This window comes from Ostrea edulis, chromosome 7 (genome assembly GCF_947568905.1).
Source record: "Ostrea edulis chromosome 7, xbOstEdul1.1, whole genome shotgun sequence".
In the NCBI taxonomy this organism is placed as follows: domain Eukaryota; kingdom Metazoa; phylum Mollusca; class Bivalvia; order Ostreida; family Ostreidae; genus Ostrea; species Ostrea edulis.
In genome coordinates this window covers 71883948-71903491 of record NC_079170.1, presented here as the reverse complement: position 1 = coordinate 71903491, position 19544 = coordinate 71883948, and the positions used below count along the sequence as shown (strand labels likewise).

Genomic DNA, 19544 nt, shown 5'->3' with positions numbered 1-19544 from the left:
CTCAACATGGCCTAACCATCTCAGCCTACATGTCTGGATAACATCAGGAATGTTTCTGATGTTGAGCTGACTAATAAGAGACTCAAAGGTGACATTCACTACAGTACACAATGAGTTTTGTCTGCTTGATATCCCGAGTAAAAAGATTTTAGAAGGCGTAATTCTCTAAAGCTGTGGCCTTGTTCTGTATTCTCTAGGGAGTTGGAGGCAACAAATTTTAAAATTTCTTGTTCGGAGTTGTTCCCTTTGCCAAAATAATGCTACAATGCATGTGACAAATTTAAATAGGTAAAATTGGAACTTAAAATATTTACACAATAAGTTCACATTAGGTGACCCTCTTTTACCCAACTCAGAATGAACCCATGACACATCTGGATTTGAAGAGGAAACCAGGGGTTAGGATTCCAATAAATATCCAACAAAAAATACAATTTTGTAATTATTTTGATGCAATTTACAGTGTAAAATACTAACCACTAGATAACTCAAATGTATGTTGGAACCCTTCAGGTGGAAAATGCCTAAATTAAAACCACACTTCAAATTCTTTTTGTATCTGTATGAACCCATCCTCTTAACATAATAACTAAAAAAGAACTTGGAGAAAGGTTTTGAAATTTTATTGGTCAAAGCACAAGAGTTTAGCACATATGAATGTAAATACATGTACAATCAAAGAGAAAAATATTGGACGGATATGATAAAAATCCTGAAATATCACAGATTCAAACGCTCTGACATCAACACTTGCAAAAATAATACTGAATAAATGCAATTCAGAGACCTTACATGTTTATATCACAAATCAATGAAAAAAAATCACCTATTGAAAAGGGTGTAGCTGTACAATAAAATCCTGATTCATAAATAAATCAGAGCCTCAGTCTCGTTTTGTAAATTTTTGTCTCACGTGACCTTGACCTCGGTGGTCCACATTTTTGGACGACCTTGGTTGAACTCGCCAACCCCTTCTGCTTCTTTCCGCTTCGTGTACTCGATCAATGCATTCATACTGAGGGGCTCCCACTGCGAGACGTAGTCATAGTAACGGCGGTGTCTGTTCGGAACTGGTGCCGACTGGCAGGATGGTCGGTCGTCTGAAGACGAATAATCATTGTAAAATGAGACCAAGCTCCCACGGATATAAGTGTTCGATACTAAAATTCTTACCGATAGAATTTATAAAGGCGGTAATAAAATAAAAACTCACAGATTTATTTATGAAACAAACATCCACAAGACTATCTAATTTACAGATACAATGTATTTATTCACTGTGCATTTATCTTTTCTTGCAGTTGTAGATAAGATTTTTGAAAATTTGTCAATTTTTGCCCCAATTTAATGGGTCAGTTTGTGAATTATAAATCAAGACTCAGTCAAGCAGTGTTAAAGGCCATCACAAGAAATCCGTTCAATTTTAAGTTTAATTGCTTACCTTCCATCAAGTCCTCCGTTGTCAGACCCAAAACTGACTTTGACTTGGTGGGGGTTGGCAGCTTGCCAGCATTGAATGGCCGAGGGATGTCAGCATTATCATACTTGTCTCGGAACTTGTCTGTAAATGTCCCTTTGAAGTTTGTGTCCTTTTCCTTCATAAAGATGTACTTGGGCTGTGGTTGGCGGTGTTTTCTTCGACTCATTTGGAGGATGACCTCGTCTGTAAACTCCTCGGCCTTTTCCTGCTCCACCTCCTCTTCGTCCTCTCTGATTGGCTGACTGGTCAGGTCACGGTGGGTGTGTTTTCCTTCCTGTACCCACCTCATGTAATCGGGCTCAGACTCTGCCTGTAATATCCATACATATTTGTAAAGATCTCGAAAATAAAATTGATAATTATGTAGAAATCTTGTAATCAATTTATACTTCTGGAAAATGAATATATCAGTCAGGTTTAAAATAAAAACAAGAGTGGAAGCAAAAATTACAGTAAAATATAACAAAGTGCTGGGGATGAACAATTTTGACTCGTTATAAATGTAATTCGCTTTATCCAATGAATTCATATGTATCAAAACTACAGGGAATGAAAATCTTATTAGAATTCTTTATAAGCGTGTTCACTATAGCCTATCTTTGCTGCAAATGTCATCACAGGCAATTGCATCGCTTGGGTTCGAATTTATTACTCTTTAAAAGTAAATTCGACCCCAAGCGATACGATTGCCTGTGTTGTGAATATAATTAATTCCGCACTTCATTAATGTTAAAACTACTTATACAGCGAGATCATGCCTCTTTCAAACGAAACAGCACATAAATGCCATTCATTGTTGCATTTATTAGATCACTGTCACGACTTACAAGGTCATCAATCCATGAGGGTAGATATCGCCCCACCCCATCATTCTCTGCATCCAATGAGGCTACCTCCGGGGGTGGGTTGTTGTGAATCAGGATGTTCGTGCGGTCTTCATTGTTCCTGGAGGCTCTGTACATCAGGTCTGTCTTGTGTTTGTAATGTCGCACTCGCATGGACTTGGAGTGGTCTTGTAATCGACCTAACTCAGGAACCTGCATGTTTACAATAGACGGTTCAAATCCCTATTAGCTGAGAGATATTATACCACATTGGGTGACACAATTGTACACATAGATATCTAATGAGGATTGTCATGAATTGTAACTATAGGATATGTGTAATAATGTTTGAATTTTAAAATTTGGTCTTAAGCAGCACAACATTGCAGTTTTAGTGTAGAATCTACCACCCCCTGTGGGACAGATCTATAGACTGCCAGCTTTTTGTATCAGTGTAGAATCTACCACCCCCTGTGGGACAGACCTATAGACTGCCAGCTTATTGTATCAGTGTAGAATCTACCACCCCCTGTGGGACAGATCTATACACTGCCAGCTTATTGTATCAGTGTAGAATCTACCACCCCCTGTGGGACAGATCTATAGACTGTCAGCTTATTGTATCAGTGTAGAATCTACCACCCCCTGTGGGACAGATCTATAGACTGTCAGCTTATTGTATCAGTGTAGAATCTACCACCCCCTGTGGGACAGATCTATAGACTGCCAGCTTATTGTATCAGTGTAGAATCTACCACCCCCTGTGGGACAGATCTATAGACTGTCAGCTTATTGTATCAGTGTAGAATCTACCACCCCCTGTGGGACAGATCTAGAGACTGCCAGCTTATTGTATCAGTGTAGAATCTACCACCCCCTGTGGGACAGATCTAGAGACTGCCAGCTTATTGTATCAGTGTAGAATCTACCACCCCCTGTGGGACAGATCTAGAGACTGCCAGCTTATGGTATCAGTCCATTGAGCAAACCAGTGGTGAAGTTTTAAAACAAGGGAAATATTTCTGATTTTGTTTTTGTTTGGGAAATCAGTGATGGTGTTCCACCGTAATATTCAATTTTGTAACATTTCACATCGACTGAATACTTTTTTTAATGTTATTGTTGTATATTTTAATGTAATAAAAGCATGCAAAACTAAATAATGTTTTACCTGTTATGAGTTAATTTGTTTTTAAATATAAGCTATATTGTAAATTATAAGATGTATGAAAGCTCAGGCTCCCATAAAAAGTTATGAATTTCTCCCACTGACAAACCAACAGATAAAGTGCTTACATCCTCCTGGGCACAGAAGAACCTCTGGACTGGAGGGCGGTCCTTTCCAACACTCTCTCTTACAAAGGCTCCAAACGTGTCCTGTCAAGTTCAAGGTCATTAATCTATATTTAGTAGGGGTTAATACCATGGAAACATGCAGTCTGTATTGGAACCATGCATTGTGGCATTGACCGACATTTCAAAGCTTATTTTCCAAGTACTAGCTGCATGGACAGAGTTATAATAACAGTTTCTAAAATATATGAAACAATTTAGACGGCTTATAATACAGGTATAAACATGTTAATAATTATCCTGGCATTTAAAAATGTCATGTAGAGTACATTTGATCATTAATTAAAGCAATTTATTGTAAGCATAATTAAGTATTACCGATTACAAAGTATGTGATCAAAATTATTTCTTCTGTGAGTACAGTTTCCTCTTTACCTTCAGTTCCTGTGGAATGTGTGCATCTGCCTTGAGAAGTCTAATCTGGGACTCGTCTCGTAGCGTTCTTAACAGTCTCTCCACCCCAGCTCGACCTGCAAAGCCACAAAAAATTGGATCTAAATGATTCAGTTAATTAATACAATACTTTTCTTGGACTTCTTTCAATAGTACATGAATACAATCTCTAGTTGAAAATAAAAAGATCCCCAAATTGACAAGATTTTAACTTAATATATTTTTTTTATTCCAGTATTTTTTTGTTAACACAATCAAAATATGGTCAACATGAGCCTGTTATTTTCTGGCCTTATCCCTGTAAAGTGTTTAATTAAATCCCCAAACAGTGTTGCTTTAAATCTCCTGGAAGCCTCTACAAATCTACACTGAACTGCATCGTTAATTAGCTTTTTACAAATGAATTATGCTACTCAAAAACACACATCTCTGGGTATGGTTAGGAAACATTATACCAAATCTAAATTGAACCAGCAAATTAGCATGTCCTCTGACATACATTATCACATTTAGATGTTGGTCAATTCTACACATTTCAGATGTCTCCATTTTTTTTATGCTGGTAAAGGGAATTTCATAATACAAATTTCAAACAATTAATATTAAATGTCACATGAAAAATTGAAAATAATTACCAACACATTTAAACAAAATTAGATTGAAACCATTCCTTTAAAATGACAAAGGAAATCTTTTTTTTTAATGTTCTCAGATACCTGAAGTATTACCAAAAATGGAGACATCATAAATCATTATTTCCCCCCCGACAGTTCTGATTAAACTTAAATTTGGTATATATAAAACCTTGTTAATTGATATTAACATGGTGATATAAAGCGATTGATCTTTCATAATTTTTTTTTTGCAAGAAACTATCGGTATCCAATACATAATGAAATAATTCACATCTCAAATAATGAATGGTAACTCTATCTTCACATCATTCAGTAGAAAGTCTATTAAATGCAATTCCTTTAAAGAGTTATCTTCCCTTGCTAAATATTTTGAGAATATTAAAATTTCTTCAGAATTTGGTGTCTACTGTTTTCTTTAAAGATTATGATAAGTGATTGTTCCATGCACCAAGAGCTTTCTGAGAAATTATGTTATATGCCAAGAGCATGGATTTCTCATAATGATATTAAATGGATTAAACAATATTTTTTTCAAGTACATGATTATTTAAAAAAAACACCTAGAAACATTCACCCAGTGAATCATTAACTATGTTGATGCAATGGAAGAAAAATGTTTTCAATACTTAGTTTTCCTTACTGAAAACATAATTATGTATCGGATACCTTAACTTTGAAATTTAGAACACAGTCTTATGTCACATTCTTTTTTCCCTCTTCAAATCAAAATACTATGTGTAATTTGCAAATGTTTATGAACACAAGTTTTCATTGTACACAAATTTAAGTTTTAAAAATTTGACTCGTCCTTACACCTAACAATTTAAAACCAGTGACTGTTAAATCTAAAACATAGGGATACTGGTAAATTGAATGCCTCCTATCTAAAACAGTGAAACTTGCATAACATGCTTCAAAAAAAAAAAAAAAAAAAAAAAAAAAAAAAAAAGAAAGAAAGAATTCAGGACAAAATCCACAATACAGAGTATGTTTTTAATTACAGGATTGAGAATTTGGTACTAAAAGGCAAGTTTGACTGTAACAGTTATCTCTCTTTGTATGCACTCTCTAGGATCAATTTGCCAGTGGCCAATGGGAAACAACACAGGGGATTGGTCACAACTGGGTCAGGTGTGTTACCTAGGGGATCAAACGACAGCTCGGAAGTCTCCTGTTTTCGACGTTTTCCTGTCAGAAGGCAAGCAATTATATACAATACACATGCAAAGCTTTAACAGTAATGATGATTAAAACAGGAGGTTTAATAGAAACATGATGATTTAATGAAGTGCATGAAACTGAACTGAATAGTGGCAAGCAAATTAAAAATATTAAGAAATTCTGAGTTAACTTGTCATGGAAGGCTTATAAAATCATGCACAATGTAAACCATCTCATATTCAAACAATATGGATAAAAAATGATGCACCAAGGAACAACCCCCCCAAAAAATATATTCACAACCTACTGAAAAAGAAGTCAATATGTCTTTATTATTTTATAGCCAGTAACATGCATACACACCCTCTGATCTCATATCAGATATACACATGTACATACATATTTGATTGGTATTACTGTATTGTATTGCAGTCAAGAGGAATGCACCAACAAACAAAAGCCACATAAACGTAGTTCACAACACTGCACAACAAGCCCTCGTTTCACAAGATCTGTTCAACATTCCGAGAATGACTCGAGTGTGAGTAGTGCTAGAACTGTAACTCGCTGGAAAATTGGGACAGACCAGATATTTTCCCACACAGCTACAGGTTTTGCAGCTAAGCCACTAGGTGTAGACGGCACTAATATATAGACACACTTTTTAGGCGAGTTTAATGTAAAATCAATTTTCTTCCTTTAACATCTCAAAAAAAAATAAAAAATTGCTATAAATGAAACATGATGTGATTCTAGAATCAGTTTATCGATGATCAATAAAACAATTCTTTGATTAAGACAAGAAAACACAAGAAGTTTATTTCCTCTATTGTGGTGTGAATGTGTGGGGGGTGGGAGGCGTCAATCCATCGCAGTATTGATCATAATGCGTTTTTACAACAAATAAACTTGTCAAATAAGCTTGATGTAGCTATGGACTGGACTACAGTTATTGCAAATTTAACGACCATATGCTTTTACAAAAATGAGTAAAAAACTGTGGAGTAAGTGTATTTTTGATTCTGTATCAGCTGGACATTCCAATGGCTATGCGGATGTTTTATCTGGGCCAATTAAATGAGGGAAAGCAAATAAAAGAAATTCTCGTATTTCACAGAATGTATACCCACTACAGCTTATCTTTAAGATTCGTTTTTTTATCAACAACAAATAGTCCACATTTAATTTACCCCAATATCGAAAAAAGTTCCTACTCTTAGTGGCAGCTGAACTGACATCCATTATTTGCAATAGGGAAGGCATTTTTGAATATTTCACACAAATGAAACTCAATGTTGCTCAGGAAATTCTTAAAATATTCATTTTCTATATATTATTAAAGCAACAACTCAAATTATTTATATGTAAATCTATTTCAAAAATAAATTTCATTTTCGAAAATACATGAGAGTACGAATTGCGACGATTCATGCTGGCATACTTTTCATTGAGCGTGCAAATTCATTCTTGGAATTTATTTTATATTCTACTTTCATTTCTGTTGGAATTCCCAGCTGTTAAAATAGATACCCTACATATATATTTATATCAAGATTCATACATGCATTGTTCGCAACTGCAGCGCATTCATGAGAAAATGGCCATCATTACATAAAAATATCACAAAAGCAAACACAATGTAAATATAAATGCATAAAGCTCTAAACAAAAGCAGTAATATGTATGAAATATCAAAAATTAAAAAAAAGAGGACATCATTAAAGACCCACCTCCTTCTTTCCGCAGCTTGCTGTTGACCGGTTTAACTGCCTTCTTTTCTATTTTGGGGTGCAGGAAATAGTCTGCTCCCTTGCCTAGGACCTGGTAGAGCTGTTTCTGGTGCCATGGTAACTGGTCCGCCTCAGGCATGCTCCACGATGGATCGCGTTCCAGAAGATTGGGGTTTGTTGGAGTTCGGTTGACCGGGGAAAGGTTTGGTTGGAAGCGGCGTGCTTTGGATGGAGTTTTGACTGGGCTGGACGGTCCACCAGAAGATGGCGTGGGTGGAGTAGTGACTTTGGCTTTGGTTTTTTTCTCTTTACCTGCTGACTTTCTGTCCTCCTCTAAAAGATAAAAAAAAAAAAACCCAACTATTAGTAAAAGTGAGTTTACTGAATAAAATAGAAGTTGGTCTCACTCAGGATATAATTCTATTATGTCTCAGCTAGAGCACCTATGGCAGTTACAAGTGTGACTGACACTCTGAGAGAGAAGAGCAATCCACAAAGGGGACAACAAAATGTGTTTGTGAAACACAAACGTTCCTGGCGATTACAGAGCCTACAATTGATAATTCCTATGATTGGAAAGGCCTCAGGCTCATCACAAGAACCATACACACATAACTATGAAGGCCCTTTCCCATGAAGATAAATGCTCAAATTTTCAATGAGTGGGTCACAGGTCAATGTCACAGGGTCATCATATGTGGCACCCTAAAGAGTATACACTCCGTATCAAAGCCCTCTCTCACATAAAGTTAAAAAATATATGCAAGGTTACATACTTTTGCAAAATACAGATGGACATACAAAATCTATTTTTGTGGTGGGGGTGTTTGAAAAATTCACGTACATACATCCTATATATAAAGCATAGTGACCTTGAACCCTTCTTAAAACTGAAAGCAAGACAACTACATGGGTCCCACTGGGACACTTGGTGAGCAGTTTTCTGGCTTGGCCATAAATCTGTTTTACAATCTGTAGAGGGTTCCCCTGATGATGTGGATAAGAAACCCCAATATTGATTTTCTCAGTCTGCAAAACAGATTTATTTTTGAAAACCCCAATCTTTCTGACACAGATTGGAAACCATTGTACAGGTCTATATGAAACAGATTTAGTTTTTATTGGCACCATCCAATTCAATTCAGTCCGCAACCAAAAAAAAATGATTTTTTTTATTATATTAAGGATGACTGAACTTAGTTGAATCAATGATAAGTAATTCACACTATTTTCCAATTCCCCTTCTTACAGAATGTAATATATAAAAAAGGCACAGTCAAGACATGTCAATCTGAACACTTTGTTCCCAGGAAAAATTTGTCGTGTAAATGAAGTGTCAAGAAAACCTAAAGGCATTCAATAGAACAAGCAAACCACATGCTAGAAACAGTACAACTTAAACAGACTATCAGAATACCAAATGTATGAAATATTTGTTTCCTTCACATGAGTTAACATTTTGTGTCAAATTACAAATTGTCCATTCATGAAAGAGAAGAAATTACCTGAAATGACCTCCAAACTGCCCATTGACCCCATGGACCCCAAGGATCCGGACAACCTGGTTTTAGGGGAAAACATGGTTAACACTAAGACTCAGGGCACCTGCATAGCATGTAGTGAAATCCTTTAACAGATCCAGCACAAGTCCCCAGCTACAGATCTCCCTCTGTCCATTACATCATTTTAACTGACGAAGTCTCAATTAACACTTGGACAATCTGAAACCTGCATTGTCATCAACATAATTTGTCAATAAATATGATCAAAATCACTGTCGAGCACACCACAGATAATATTCAGACACAGAGGGGCAGTCACACAGAACCCTGTCAATATGTGCTCAGATAATGCAGCCTGGCATTGGGAACAAATGTATGCAGTATTATGTTAGGATTATCCAGGTAGATTTACAGCTCAATTTAATTCCCTTGGAGAATAACCAATAGAGTCCTCATAAAGCTCCATTAAGATTTACTGATTACATTATACTAATCCCAGTCACATAGATTTCTTAATCAACCCTAGATTACAGGATTTAGAAAATACTTCAAAATGTTAATGAACTACAGGGACTCTTGATACAAGTTTTCCTTCACTTGTACTACAGGTAGAGCTGAATGGTAAAAAAATATCCTTTGTTTATTCTTTAGCCTCAAACAAAGCCACAGTACCTAACAAGATTTGATCTCTGATAGAATACCATCTTCACATATCATATTACTGTGTTATAAAGGTCACAACTTCCACAAATTATCATATTTTCCCTGTTCATGGGACCCTTTTTCTAACACCCTCTGTTTAAAGCAGGTGGCTGTGAAGTTCTAAGTGTGACAAATATATGTTAGTTGATAAGACTCATATCATGACTAACTGAAGATACACACAGGAGAATAACCCAAGAAAGATAACTCCTGTCAGCACATGATACAAAATCTTACACTATCTCAATCATTAAACATATTTTTTGCTTAAGGCCATCATTAAAAATATTTTTGTTTGATGTACTCCGACCCACATTTTCCAAGGTGGGTAGGTAGGTAGGTTTTTTTTTTTTTGAATGTCATGAAATTTTTTAAATATTTTCTTTTAAAATAAGGAGAATTTTGTATTTTTAAAAGAAACTGAAAAAAGAAAAAACAAATTTTAAATTGCCGGGAAAAAAAATGATCTGGTAGGAGCAAATTTCACGGGTCGGTCGGAGTACATCAAACAAATCAACTTTTATTTTTGGCCTAACCTGATAAATGGAAAAAAAAAAACAACAACAAAAAAACCTATTACTCACTATTTTTTGAAAAGTGATAAAACCCCAGCAAGTGTAAGACATCCATATTGACACCAGTAAACTTTTAAACGTCTGACTACCCCCCTACCTGTACGTGATCTACCAACCCCCTTCTATGTACAAGCCAGCTAGTAACCCATTATGTAGTATGATCTAAATGCTTACGTTAAAGCATGTAATTACCAGTAATAACTGTGGGATATGGGATAATAAGTGTTAATACTTCAAACACTTCATGTGTCACTATCAGAAAATACAGATCAATCCATTATTTCGAAAATGGGTTATTTGTTGGTATCTCAAACTTTTGCCCCCCGCCCCCCTTTTTTTAATTTGAAGGCTATACACCACAATTAACATAGCTATTGTAATTGGCCACATCTATTATGCATTACATCTCACAAAGAGGACAAACTTTTAACACTCACCAATAGAATTCTTACCACATACAGTAAGGCCTGTACTCACTCATAGAATTTCTATCCTATCAACACTTGCCGACAAAATTCGATCGAGGGCCAATTCTTACAAACACTCATTAACAGAATTCTTATACTGAGGGCCAACTTAAATAAGAACTTGCCAACAAAACTTTTACATGGAGGGCAATTCCTACAAACACTTATTTACAAAATTCTTACATTGAGGATCAATTCCTATACATAAACACTAGCCAAAAAATTCTTACATCGAGGGCCAATTCCTATAAAAATTCAGCAACAGATTTCTTACATCATGGGACAATTCCTATAAGCACTTGCCAACAGAATTTGTACACTGCTGAAGTAGTGCTGATATTTGACCTTTTAACTCACCTAGAGAATTCTTACACTGCTGAAGTATAGTGCTGATTCTTTGACCTGTTACCTAGAGAATTCTTACACTGCTGAAGTAGTGCGGATTCTTTGACCTGTTAACTCACCTAGAGAATTCTTACACTGCTGAAGTAGTGCTGATTGTTTGACCTGTTAACTCACCTAGAGAATTCTTGCACTACTGAAGTAGTGCTGATCTTTGACTTGTTAACTCACCTAGAGAATTCTTACACTACTGAAGTAGTGCTGATCTTTGACTTGTTAACTCACCTAGAGAATTCTTACACTGCTGAAGTAGTGCTGATTCTTTGGCCTGTTTCCTAGTCTTCTCCAATTCTCGTTGCTGAAAAATTTCAGAATTCAATTTAGCAAATTATACAATATGTTGCCAACTGGCATTTTTTAAAATATGAATTCAAGATAAAATCTTCATTTGGAGGCCATTTTGTGGTACACATCACAATGCTTATAATGTGTGGTTTTTCCTCCTTCTTCAGATAAATTCGAATTACAATATGACCCACATATGCTGCAAGTAACCAGTCAAAACGAATTGCATGTTTAATTTAATCTTCACGCAAGTGTTATTATTGATGTAACAAGGAAATCAATCGAAAATGAGGGGAGCAATAACTTTAAACATGAAACAGTAAAAATATCAACAAAAGAAATGCCAATGACTTCGCATTGTTATAACATCAAATAAACTGCAGTTAATAAAGCATTGCCTCTACACAGGGTTTTAAGTCATACGCCTGTGGATATTGTCAGTTAATCTATCGAAAAAGATTTAAGTATGAAACAAGAGCCATACAGTTTTAACAATAAGGAACCAACCGCCCATAAAAATCTGAGGGACAGCACAAAAGTCCTGCAACAACAGCATGGATCTAATACGAGCTTTACATAATGCTGTCGGTCAACGGTAACAAACATGTGAGAAAAGAATTGTTTGAATGAAACCGACTGAAAACTGGTGTTGCACACTTACAGGCATGACTTCGGAGTCCTCAGAAAATTAAAATTCCTTGTCAAGAAAAACAATTGTTGTCTGAGTGTTGTCTTTCAGGAGTTAATTCACTGATCACGTTTCTAGATACGGGATCATCCATTTCTTGAAGAAAGGTAGTACGCAGAGGCCATTGTTTCACAGACTATGTCAATCTTTTTTGAGTGCACAACTCAAGAAAAAACAAACTTCAAAATTTTGATCTAAATCCCTCCAGTGTCAAAAAACCCCACTGAGTTTAATGTATTCTGATGACAAGTGTTTCTACTCAAGGTCTACAAAAGTGTATAGATCCTTTTAAAGAAGCTAAAATATCTCAAGCAAGGATCAAAATCAATCAGTCATGTACTGCCTATTTTTTCATTAAAAGATCATTTAAATTTTATGAAGTGCGAGATCTGCGGGCCACTGGAGTAAAAGAAGCTATTGCTTTATATAATAGTGTTTCAAAACTATTCATGCTTCAATTCATTTCACATGCCTGTATCACATTAACCATTGAGAATTAACTCCTTTGAAGCTTTTGCAATATTTTTTTCTCAACAACTCATGAAATGGTAAATATTTTTGCTAATTAAATTGCCTGTATACAATTCATTTCCTCAAGAATCCTTATGATACCAAAGCCCCACTAAAATAGTTTTTACATAGCCAATGAATTATTTCAGACTGTTGACACTTATACTACACAAAACAATGTTCACAATCATATAGATATGTTTGTAACCTTTTGGACGTTGGTAACTGGATGACTGAAACACTGGATGAACACAGTTGGTGAAGTTAAGATGTTGCACCACTTGGACAAACTGATTTCAAATGGTGCTAGAACTGAATAATCTATTCACCAGATGAGACCAGGCTGTCAAGAAGTGGCAGATTATCTCCCTTTTTCAGATTCATTTTCAAAATAATTTTTGTCTTCTTCTTTCCTTAGAAGATTGGTTTCTGGAGCTTACACATTGATCTCTGTGTTGGATGACCTCCCTTGATACTGCTGTACATACTGCCCACTGAAGCTTCCCATGAATGTTCCCTCAGCATACTGTTGTGCATGGTACTATGTACTGTAGGTTGGGTAAAATATGGCACCGGGAACATCTAACAGATTTTTCTCAAATTGGTGTTGATTTGTTGGTAGGTTTTTATATTCCACACCTGTGTACAAAAATTTATACGGATCCACACCTATGTACAAAAATTTATACGGATCCACACCTATGTACAAAACTTTATACGGATCCATACCTATGTACAAAACTTTATACGGATCCATACCTGTGTACAAAAATTTATACGGATCCACACCTATGTACAAAAATTTATATGGATCCATACCTATGTACAAAAATTTATATGGATCCACACTAATGTACAAAAATTTATACGGATCCATACCTATGTACAAAAATTTATAGGGATGAAAATTTTGGTGCCCTTGTTTTGGAAAACATTTGCCTACCAAAAACAAAAAAAATAATAATAAAAAAACCCCCAACCAAAACAGTCGCATTTCCAACATGTCAAACAATTATAAATATCCATTAAAAGGCATATTTCTGATTTCCAAGGGGAATTTTGATCCAGGGCCTGTTAACCTGACATCACTGCATGATTTCCCACTTCACGTTATTTTCTACTACATGTACAACTTTCCTTCCTCTTTCATTATGGAATTTCAACATCTCTCCTGTCTCTTAATTTTCACAGCAATCCAAAACAGCCAACGAGACATAATATTCTCACATGTATGCCGACATTTTCCATTACCAAAAAACATGTTCCTTCACATATTAATTGTAATGACTACAAATTCCAATATTCCATCTCTCTACCTAAATAACTGGAGAGTCCCCTCCTCCGATTCATCATGCTCTATTCCTGTGATTGCCTTGCTGTAACTACATGACCTATGTGCTACCACCAAGGTCCATTGGCTTTGGAATGGATAACCCCCCCAACTCCACAGCAAACCGACCATTAGATGATGGGTTCCCGGTAATCACACATGAAGGAATGCTATCTTCTGCCCATATCTAAGCTAGGTTTGATCAATTTTTTATTGTTTTCTCTCTCCCCTACAGTTAATGGCCTATTGATTCCCAGAAAACATTACACATCAAAAAACTACCGTAAGAAATAGGTCTACACAGCATCATTCAAACTGCACCATTCCTCGCAGGATTTATGCACGTCTTCCTGTACACTTTTAACAATAAAAAAAAAAGAAGGAAAAGTACTATAAATTTTAACCGTTGATAATTTTTTTCTAAATCTAGAATGGATAAACTGATTCAGACCAATTTAGTACTCCCAAACCAGTTTTCAATAAAACATATATCTTTCCACCATTAAGTAACATTAGTGATGGGTTTTGTAAGAACTTGTCTATTCAGTAAAGCTCTTGGTTCCGTTTCTTCCTGACAAAAGTTTCCATTCTAAAGATAGTCGACAATTAGCTGCTTAATGCCATCTCTCAGACTGCTTAACCTCCAACGCAGTCCTTCATCGACTTCTGCTGGCCTCATTGGTGTCTGCAACTTCAAACCATAAACACATGCATCCTATGAACGACCCAGTCACACCAGAAAACCCCACCATATCAACATGCTTTCTGTAAACCAGGATACCCAAAAGGTGCTACATTGGCAAAGTTTCATGCTCAGCTAATCAAATATTGAACCCAAAACATTAAAAACAGTCCACAAGATAAGAACTCATCCAATATTGAACCAGTTAACCTCAAAACCTAAGTTCCCCCTACTATATTAACACTTAGGACTTTTATGATACTTGAAGAATAGGAGTTTATCCAAACTAAACCTGCAGCGAATGAAGGAATCGATGGATGCACTCCATCGGAATCAATGATGGCGCCTGCTGCAGAATTCCCTCGTTTCCACAAATCTATTTCATAATTGATTATATTTTGAAAGCTCCAGTTAATTTGGGAATGCATACCATATTACATATATACATTCAGTAAGTTAATCCCCTTTCTCATATGATATGAATGAAAATGCAACATCACATTACAACTCATTTACGAAGCGCAATAAGATACCTGTAACATTCCGAGTCTGTCGTCCACATGCCCAGTTTAAAGTCCGTATTTTGCTTGAAGCCCAATCCGTACTTTCAACAATCGTTGATGGATTCCTACGCAAAATTCTCACATCTTCAGAGAGTTCATATCTCGAGCATTTGGCCCGAATGTAATGAACTGGTATCTATGTTTGGTACAAGAACTAGTCTGCTCGAGGATCAATAAAAACAAGCAAAGTGAATCAATATATAGATGTTGCTCCAAGTCCCAATAAATTGTTAATGTACAGGAGAAAATGAGCACGTCTCAGAGTTCCCACTCACCCGTGGAGAGCACACCATAAAATAACGAGCCAGCACCCTCATAAACACCGCTGAGTTCCGTTCCGTTACCCACAACAAAACTCTGCACACTTATCAATGGAAACACTCGGCATGTCCTGGACAATCAGACATACTAGGTCTGGATGGTGGTCACTGTCAATCATTCATGCAAATGACCCAGTACCGGCTAAATTCCATGTATTGACCACTGCCTGCTTACAACATATAATAACTCGATGACCATCACCTGTGATGGGACACTGTGACAGGATTATCTATGCCAGCTTTTATTGTACACTTCAGGTCGTGTTCACTTTTGGCCGGGTCAGAAAAGTCAGTAGTCCATATTTTCAAGAAAAAACATTTGACATGCCAATAGTCTTCTCTATGTCATACTCTATGCATCATCCTCGAGCTGCTTTTTGTTTCTTTGGAGAGTGATATTTCTGTTTCCACTGCTTTCTACTCAAGACTGCAATGGTACCCGACAACAAAGTGCAGCCTATACAACTAGAAAATTCTCCAATGATACAATCTTTTTCATCCTGTGAAATCCTCATTCTCCGCTGCACAGTTCTGAGACAAAACACCCAGTGAAGCGTTGTCCTCTATATGAATGATTTAAATGCTGGAAACCATTGAGATCTACATATAACCTATATTTGTCCTTTATCTGGAACATCTGGGAACCATTAATACTTCATAGAAGTACTCAGGTATCTTCTTCCTAAACCTCAAAGGTTTTATAAAATAGAACTTAAAACAAATCAAAGCTCTAGGGCTTACTGCAGCTGAATGAGAATTCCACTTTGCAAGCCTAGGGTATCCCAAGAGAGTACAACGATCCTTCCTATTTCGTAATCTTCAATTCTGCTTCCAATTTCTATGAATTAAACTTACTTCAAAGTACAGGTAGATGATGGCAGTAATGAGATTGGAAAGCAGAGAGGAGACCCTAGCTCAGTGCAGGGCACAAAGCATGTGAAAATAGTATCAATTATCTCCAATTCTGCAAAAGATTGGATTGGATTTGATCTATATATATGTATATACAAGAAATCATCCTTAAATGCTCTAGAATTACCTAAATTTCCTTTAATAAATGGCGATTTACAGTTTCCTGCACAAATCCCTGTGTACGACCATTAAATCACAGGATGAATGAGTGCACACAAATAAAACCTGGAGTTGTCCACCCCTGAAGCCAAAAAATGGTGATGGAAAATAATTAAGGCACATACAACATATTTGGTCTTCCATTTTCGAGACAGTAAAAGACTTTCGCAAAAGGACAATCCCCTAAAGCACTTGTTGCTGGAACTGCTTCACTTTTGTCCCTGTGCCTGTCAGTCACAAGCCTGAACAAAGAGTGTTACACAAACTCATCTAACATTCTGGTATGCAGTTGTCGTACATGCAATTAACTTTCACATCAGACCAATGTAAAATTCTGCTGGAATATATTGATCAACAAAGAAGTACACCACAAGCCAAATCAACTAGTGTCAGAGTTTTGTTTTTAAAAAAGCAGAACACTTGGGGTCCTTCACAGTCGTCACGTTGTTTTATTCTTGTGTTTTGGGCTTTTATTTTCAATCATACTGATTACAACTTACACAACATTTAATGCTATGTAACAGGTTATATATTATATAAATCTATATAAAATTTCACATTCCCGTAAACCCATTTCCCCCCAGAGCACTTGAACCTTAACACCAGCAAAATATACACGCAAGTATTATCAATCTCCACCCCATGTTGTCATTCCACTAAAAGATGCACTGATTTCAAATGGTGCTAGACAATATAATAACTCCAAAATCTATTCACCACTTGAAACCAGGGACCTACAGCAGATTTTCTATCTCCACGACGACTGCTCACATGACCTGCAAAGACAGAAACTTCCTCCGGGGGTTAACATGTTCGAGCTTCATACCTTACAGGCCTCCTTTTCCATTTCGTCCCGCTTAGCCTGAGCGAGGGCATCCTGTTTCTTGATGAGCTGCTGTTGTAGTAAAACTTTGTCTTTAAGGATCTGGTGCTGGTCCTGCCGTACATCGTTTTTGGCAATATCCCACTTCAACGACAACTTCTCCAATCTCTGTAAAGACACACAGTGTACATACACATAAAAATAACATTCTTTCAGGTATACTTCATCTCTATACTTTGATGCGAGACATACTTTCTTCAGAATGAGAGAGACACAGGCATTTGATTGCAGAGTTCATTTATGTTTTACCAGAAGAGACATAAAGTGAAATATGAAAATAAATAAATCAGCATTTCCAGTCCGCCCCCAATAACACCTAAACTAGCCTTTGCTTTGCCACTCAGTAGCAATAGTTCTCTTAATCAATGTAGAGTTAGTACAGTGGAACTTTTTCTCTTATTAAACCATATCTATTCAGTCCCCGACACACCGTGTAATTTCTGAATGACTCATTGTGTTCTAATCCTATTTTCTACTACAACCAGGCCTCTTTCTCTAAGAGGTGCCAACAATCCATTAGCCCATTCCTTCCAGCAACTAGTCAACAAAAGTGAAACCCAAAATACCAATTACAAGTACTGGAATATCTAACCACCACTGTGAGACCTTGTGACCTTTTGACCTCACGGCTTGGAGGTAACCACGTTCCTCCGTAGGGAAAAGAGGCAAATTGGATTTGCATATTGTAACTTAGATAAAGAAAGTACAAAACACGATAAATTGACAATGAGAAATAACACTTTTTTTAGATAAATAAAAGAGTATTTTAGTCATCATTTGGCGGGAAACACAAACTGCTTTCATAATGATCTACAAGCAGAAAATAACTTTTCTAACTCTCACTCCATCTTCAGACCACACCATGCAAGGAGTGGAAATGAAAATAAGTCAAGGTACATCACAGTACAGCAGAAAATCAGCTAAAATCGACCAGCAAAGCAATACATGACCTAGAAATCACAATCTTGCTCTAATTGACAGACACAGTTGTGTTTTGCCAGTAATATTTATTGTATTGCCGATGGCTGCTGTTTTTGTCCCCTTCCTGTACAAGTTTCATGTTCTTGTGGTTTAGAGCCAGCAATGCCATACATCTTTCTTTCTTCTCCCTAGTTCAGGCATCACTGAAATTGACTTCCCCTTTCTCTCTCCATATAATTGTTGGTAATACATGTACACCTAAATATTGACCAGTGAATTTTTCTTGTTTGCTGCAAAAATGACACCTTACACCGGTTTGGGATGCTAGAAATTCACATCCCATCGATTTAATTTTTCCTATAACATATTTTCTCTTTTATTTTTTATCTTAATTGTTCATCTAGTGGCCATCAAACGTTTACTATGGAGGGCCAATTTACGGAAATATGATACACACTACTGAGGTTAGAATTTCCTTGATCTGTTCAACAGCATACATATAAAATACTTGTGCAGATACTCATGGCATATACCGGTAAATGATACCCTTACCACTGAAAAAAAAAAATGCCGAAAAAGCATTCTAGGATTTGTCTCCATTATCATTTGTATTTAAAATAATTCTATATTTGGATACTAAAATTATGGAAAACTTTAGTGTGGTGACCCTTGGGTCATTGACGTCTTGCGGAGGCCATTAACCTCTATTAATTACATATTCTTATATATCCATTCAGCCACAATCTTCTGACAACAGAAAGTTTTAAAAGAAGCCCAGTGAAAGCAGATCTATTGATTATTCCTAAGCAATTCGATCGTCTTCCATGTAGAGTACCAGACAAGACGATCGTAAAGGTTCCTATATGCTCAACGAAACAGCTAGTGCCTGCACTTTTCTGAACCAGAAAGAAACTAGGTCAAAATGTGAGCTCAACCAATCTTTTCCTGAACCACGCAAGATCCAGTTTACTAAGCTAGCTGAGTCACAAATCACATTGGACTTTCCAAACCCATTAAGAACACACAGGGCTAACTTGTTCTCTGACTAGAGACCTCCAACAATTTGA

At 36.4% G+C, this 19544-nt stretch overlaps 1 protein-coding gene across 3 annotated transcripts in view; it reads right to left on the bottom strand.

The window, feature by feature from the left end:
* Window positions 1-608: 608 nt before the first annotated feature.
* Window positions 609-19544, bottom strand: part of LOC125653965 (uncharacterized) — a 49419-nt gene continuing 30483 nt past the window's right edge. For 2 of the 3 annotated variants that reach the window (XM_048883652.2, XM_048883653.2), the window contains 8 exons: window positions 17500-17664; window positions 11450-11522; window positions 7577-7909; window positions 4033-4127; window positions 3601-3681; window positions 2308-2517; window positions 1442-1790; window positions 609-1100 (listed from right to left, as the gene is read on the bottom strand). In XM_048883652.2, the coding sequence (XP_048739609.1) occupies window positions 910-1100; window positions 1442-1790; window positions 2308-2517; window positions 3601-3681; window positions 4033-4127; window positions 7577-7909; window positions 11450-11522; window positions 17500-17664 (1497 nt within the window). In that variant the 3' untranslated portion in view covers window positions 609-909. The remainder of the gene's footprint in view (window positions 1101-1441; window positions 1791-2307; window positions 2518-3600; window positions 3682-4032; window positions 4128-7576; window positions 7910-11449; window positions 11523-17499; window positions 17665-19544) is intronic. The other variant, XM_056145295.1, reaches the window with a different exon arrangement.